Source organism: Cyprinodon variegatus, unplaced genomic scaffold (genome assembly GCF_000732505.1).
Source record: "Cyprinodon variegatus isolate N-32 unplaced genomic scaffold, C_variegatus-1.0 Scaffold990, whole genome shotgun sequence".
Classification (NCBI taxonomy): Eukaryota; Metazoa; Chordata; class Actinopteri; order Cyprinodontiformes; family Cyprinodontidae; genus Cyprinodon; species Cyprinodon variegatus.
In genome coordinates this window covers 282,432-288,123 of record NW_015151443.1, presented here as the reverse complement: position 1 = coordinate 288,123, position 5,692 = coordinate 282,432, and the positions used below count along the sequence as shown (strand labels likewise).

The following is a 5,692-nucleotide window of genomic DNA, read 5'->3' as shown; positions in this document are numbered from 1 at the left end:
TTTCTTGACTTGTTACAGTAACCTTTTTCCCCAATTGAATTTACAGTAGGTAATATATCATTCAAGGGCTCATCTAATTGGTCAAATACCAAAATAAGATCTTTCCCGAATGACCGTATATAGATCTTCTGCTTCTAGACCTTACTGAGGGAGGGGGGGGAAACCCCTTACATACCCCTTACAAATGGACAAACGTCCATTTGTAAGGGGTATGTAAGTGATCAAAAACAGTAACTTGCCCTATAAAGTATATAAATAAACAATAAATAAATATTTTAGTGTATTTATTATATTTTATCATTATAAAAAAATGAAAATGTTAGAGCTGTAAATTTGTTACTGTTACTGTTACTGTTTTTATATATTTTTTTTTTTTTACTTTTTTTCAAGGCTGCACTTTAAAAAAAAAAATTAATTGTCTGTTCTAAACGAAATTTATTTTTGGTTTACACTTGTTTAAACAACATGACACATAAATCTGTCTAAGTCTAAAGGGTTAACAGCAGATTAGTGTTGCCAGGGTAGCGTACCATGGCAACATCATTTTCAGACAGAGATGGTCCGTCTGAAAAATATGTTCGACTATCGTTCCGCTGCTTTAACAGCTCGTGGGGAAACAGCAGTCTCTCGCAGGTGTTGCCAATCAGCTGAGCCCTTTCGAAACAAGACTCGCATGAAAAGAGTTAGCAGTTTTTGATATGTGGTTTTATTTTAATTCACCGTAAAATGTGTTAAAGTGAAGAAAGGAACAGAACGACATCAACAAGAACTTAGGAGCAGCAGCAGTACGGACAGCGGGAAACTTTGCAGCTAAGCGTGAAGCACAGATCGTGTTGATAATCATGGACGCGGTGGTGAAATTCACCTCCCAGAGTCAAGGGAGAGACCGGATATTCAGGTGCGCATGCTAAACTTTATTTGTTGGCTTACTTCTAATAAACTAATTATTAAGCAGCATACACAAAGTTCTAGATGTTGATGTCTCTAAGGTTAGAACACAACATTTAATCATCAGTCTGCATGGTTTTCATTTCAGGGCGACCCAATATGCATGTGCACTGTCCATATATTTACTTCGTAACAACCCTGAGAGAAAGGACCTGGTTAACAAACTTAAAAGTTTGGAAACTAACATAAGTGCTGGACGAAAATGTGAGTATAATTATAAGATAAGGAAAAAGAGCATTTTATCATAATATAATATGATAATGTTTCTAATAATAATTTCTCATGTCAATTGAAACGTCCCTTTGTGATCAGTTTATCAATAAACCAAAAATATTTCCAATTGCTTAGATTTTACCTTATATCTGTTAATATAAACAACAATCAACACTTTTTTTGTTTTTATAGTTTTCATGGTCAGCATTCCAGCAGTATTTATTTTTTTCTGCAAACAGATTATCTAATTTAGGACTATGTGCAACTTAGTGTTATTTTGTATCTCTTAGGAAGTTTATCCAGGCTGCACAGTCAAAATGCATCCTATCCACTTTAAACAGGCCTGTTTCACTCTTGATCTCACATGCAAATTATACAAAGAGTTTTGCTCTGGGACCCAGAAAGGAAGTCATTGTAATTTAAACCAAGGAACTAGCAACATTCTACACCAGCTAAATGCTGAGTTCCCCCATCTATCCCACTTTTAGAACATTTTCTGAACATACCCCTGTTGGTGTTTCCAGTATCTACCTAGAGAGTTTTTTTCTTTATTTTGTTTAGGGGGAAAAAAACTGTTGTACTGTAATGTATGATTATGTTATAAACATGAGTTAATGAGAATATGAAATTAAGAAACTCCTTTTGGGATTCAAGTTGTATCATTATGGATTGGTTAATAACTCTTTGCAGTTGGTTAAAACTAAACACTTGACCATTTTCTGCACTTTTTGATACATCTTGGGAGCTTGCTTCCTTCTGTTTGGTGTTTTAAAGCTAGATGAGTTCAATTTATATTTGAAATGCATACAAAAAAAAATCCAAGCAGTAAGTTGATAATTTTAATAACTAAATGCTCATTATGCCAGTGCCCTTATAAAAACACTCAAAGCATTACTAGAACTTTGAGGGGGGGAAAAAAAATCTGAAATATTCCTAGTTTTACTGAAAAGATTAATGGCTAATTTTTCAAGATTTTTCTGCATGATGCAGAAAATGATTAAATCAGACCGCTATGCTTTCTACAAAAGCTTGATGTTAGTTAGTTAGTTGGTCTTTTTCAAATGCTAATTCTGGCTCTTAACTGTTACTGCCATATTGTTACAGAATATAACTTTTTTTTTTTTTCTCCTAAAATATGAGGACTGCGTCTAACAGAGTTTTACAAAAAACAAACTGCTCTCTGCTGCATAAGAGCTTTAACCCTCCCTGAATTTTAAAGCAATCTTTTATTTATTTATTCATTTTTAATGTGAAGCTGCACACTGCTGTGCTTTGGGTTTGCTTTAGGTTAGCTTTTTATTTTATTGTTACTGTCATTCCAATTTATGTTGGACTGTGTAACGTGCAAGGCATTTGTCGCAACTCTAATAAGCCTTTAACCAGCCTCATATCTCAAGCATGACTTTCTAAACTTAAACACACATTTAGAGAGACTGACATGAGAAAAGTTGAACTTAGAAAGTTTCAAATCTATGTTACATGACTCCCCTTCAAGCCATTTCTAATTCTGTTGCTTTTGAGTCCTACAAAGTCTATAGCTGGACCACAGAGGGCTACGTTATTGATGCACAGCTTAATTATCTCTGAGTCAGAGCTGCTTGGAGCCTCTGCTGCTTCATCCTCTACACTTAATAACTCAGAGACCCTACTGTCTCACAATATCTAAGCAGACCTTTTAGATTTACTTAAGGCTACCTTGTTAAAATGTTTATCAAATAGTTCATCTTTGAATCAAAAGGAGAGATTATATTGAAATACTCAGAATGAATAAAGACCTTGATCTTTGTCTTACAGGGCCAATAAACCCAACATGTTTCTTTTTTTGTTGCTTAATTGTAATCTGTTTGCAGCAGAATGTTCCCTCTCTCTATGTTTTGATTGAACTCATTCCTGCTTTAATCTCTGCCTCCTTTGTCAGTGCTCAGGCTGGGAAACACAGCCAATTCCATTGTGGCTGTTAAACAAGCCATGAGACTCTCCGACCGAGTGCTACGCCTGTGCATCACTGCGGCCAACATCAACCGGGCCCTCTACTTTATCTGTGATAACTTACTGTGGGCCAGAAATGTGGGTCTGATCCTGAGTATCGACAAGGAACGCTGGAGCATTAACGCCTCTCGCTGCTACCTGTACTCATTAGTGATGAATCTGACCCGAGACCTGTATGTAATCCTCCAGCTGATGCTACAGAAAGGGAGAGATAACCACTTCAAGCAGAAAATGAACCAGCATCTCAGTGAATCTCCGGAAGTAGCTGAAGTAACTATTCCTGAGCTGGACGCGTTTGTTTTCCTACTACTGGAGACTCTCAGATCAGAGCCGACGGTTGCTTTGGACACCGTGAAAAACATCTGCGATCTCTTCATTCCTTTAGACAAACTGGGCATTTACAAGTCGAGTGCAGGGTTAGTTGGATTCTGTGGGCTGGTATCGTCCCTGATAGGCATTTTAACCCTTGCACGACCCACTTTAAGGATCAAACCATGATAACGAGGGTGGAGTTAGACCAAAGGTTAAAAAGGATCTAGGATTTATTTTCCAATGACAAACGCTAGCAATAACAAGCGTCTGCATACATGTGTGAACCTTAAAACATTTCCGGTCTAATTAAATAATTAGAGATGCACCGATCAAGCTTTTTCTGTCAGATTAACTTCAGGTGTCTCTGGTTTGAACTGCTGATTCATCATTTTAGATAAGAAAGAAAATGAAGTGATTTCAAGATAAATCTCTATTCATGGATTTAAGCATGTCGTTAATCAGTTTTATTTTTATTATAAGCACAAAGTAGCTGGTTGATGTGGTCCAAAATTTTATTAATGCTTTTTTTATGCTTATAATAAACAGGGAATAAATAATGAAAAATGTTCAGTATTTGAGTTGCTGATCAGGGCTGATCAAGGGGAAAAAGTCTAATCTGCTTTTGACCAAGTAATTGGTGCATCTCTATGTATAATTAAGTGATCCACTTAAGAAAATATTTTTCTTAAACATTTAACATTTAAAGATCCAAGATTTTTTTTTTTTATTCCTGTCCTCTACCAGCAGTTTCACAGATGATAGTTTTCCAAGTATAATGAAAAACATAAAGGCTTGTTTATCTGCTCTAGAAAATATAACATTTTTATCTGTGTGGATGGTTTAAACTTGCTGGAAGTTTATGGCATTTTGAAAATCTTCCAATTAACTATTTTTGTACCTAACCGCAGTGTTTAAATGCAATTATTTGTATCCATTTGCACTTTGCTTTGTACCTGATTTGTGATGTTTTAAATAAAAAAAAAGTTTACATTTTAGACTCAGTCAACCATAAAAAAATGGATTCTGACTCTATTGAGTTATATTTATTTACCAGGTGGATGTCAATCATATATCTTGGTTTCATAAGGTCATAACCCTTTTCTTTTTCTTTGTTGATTTTAAAAGATTGACTGGCAGAGACAGGAACTACAGGCAATACATTTTGAGATTTATATTAAATTGTGCTTAAAAATTCAGCTAAATGGAACAAATCTGTGATGGTAATTTATCTGCATATTTCATTTTAAATGCTTAATTCACAAAATAAATAAATGGATATCAAAATGTCAAAAGGGTATGAAAGGGTATTGCTTGTGGATGTGAAAAGGAAGGCTGAGATAAAATGATGAATGCGTGCATAATGAAGGCGCATTAATAAAATGGCTTACTGACAAAGAGCTGCAGCAAGCTGGCTGATCATTGATGTCCAGGCTATGGCCTCTGCTCTGCGGTCAAAAGCATGCTGAATTCATTTGAATGAGATGAAAACACATAGATGGTTTAGATGTTCCAGGGAAGGAATCTGCTGGCTTTATCTAAAAATAATGTAACTGAAACTTAACATGAAGAGATATGAAAGATTAGGAAGGGGAAAAAAAACTATTCACAGGTTATCTTGTTTTTCTTTTTTTCTAAAATAGATTTAACCTTTGGACTTTGTTTCATACACCAGGGGTTTAAAGCAGGTTTACTTAAAACGTAACATTTTAAAATCAGTTCAACTACCCAGAGCTAAACTAGTCAGGAGCAGGTTTTGTTCAGTAAACTCAGTGTTCGTCGTTTTCACCCTACTTAAAGCCAATCCTATTGTTTATTTCCCGATTTAGTCAGTTTTCTGCAAACAATAAAAAAGGAAAATCATTTACTAGGTCCGTTATAGATATTAGGTGTTAAAAATAAAAACAGCATGTTATTAAGAAGAGGCTCCATTTAAAGAATAACCACATTAATTCACAGAGAATAACATATTTACAGGGAGACTCTATGCTATTTTAGTGGTCTACAAATGGAACAACAGAGAGGGGTGCGCTTATAAATTTTAAAATGGCCTGCACCTTGAGTCTGTATATATACCTATGCATTAACTGAGCAGAAATTTTATCCTACGTCATCTCTCTTTCGCAGCTGTAGTGCAGTTTGTTTTCACATTTCTGCATTAAAATCTCTAGTTCCAGTGGTGTGATATAGGCACTTCCTGTTGCCTGTTGTCATTCTGACTTTACGAATCAGT

At 35.3% G+C, this 5,692-nt stretch overlaps 1 protein-coding gene across 1 annotated transcript; it reads left to right on the top strand.

Annotated features, from left to right (window-relative positions):
- The first annotated feature begins 626 nt into the window (after positions 1-626).
- LOC107100585 (peroxisomal membrane protein 11A-like) lies at positions 627-5,598 on the top strand. Its single transcript, XM_015399125.1, has 3 exons — positions 627-898; positions 1,037-1,152; positions 3,080-5,598. Exons 1-3 carry the CDS (start codon positions 843-845, stop codon positions 3,646-3,648), a joined length of 741 nt encoding a protein of 246 aa, XP_015254611.1. The 5' UTR covers positions 627-842; the 3' UTR covers positions 3,649-5,598.
- The last annotated feature ends 94 nt before the right edge of the window (positions 5,599-5,692 follow it).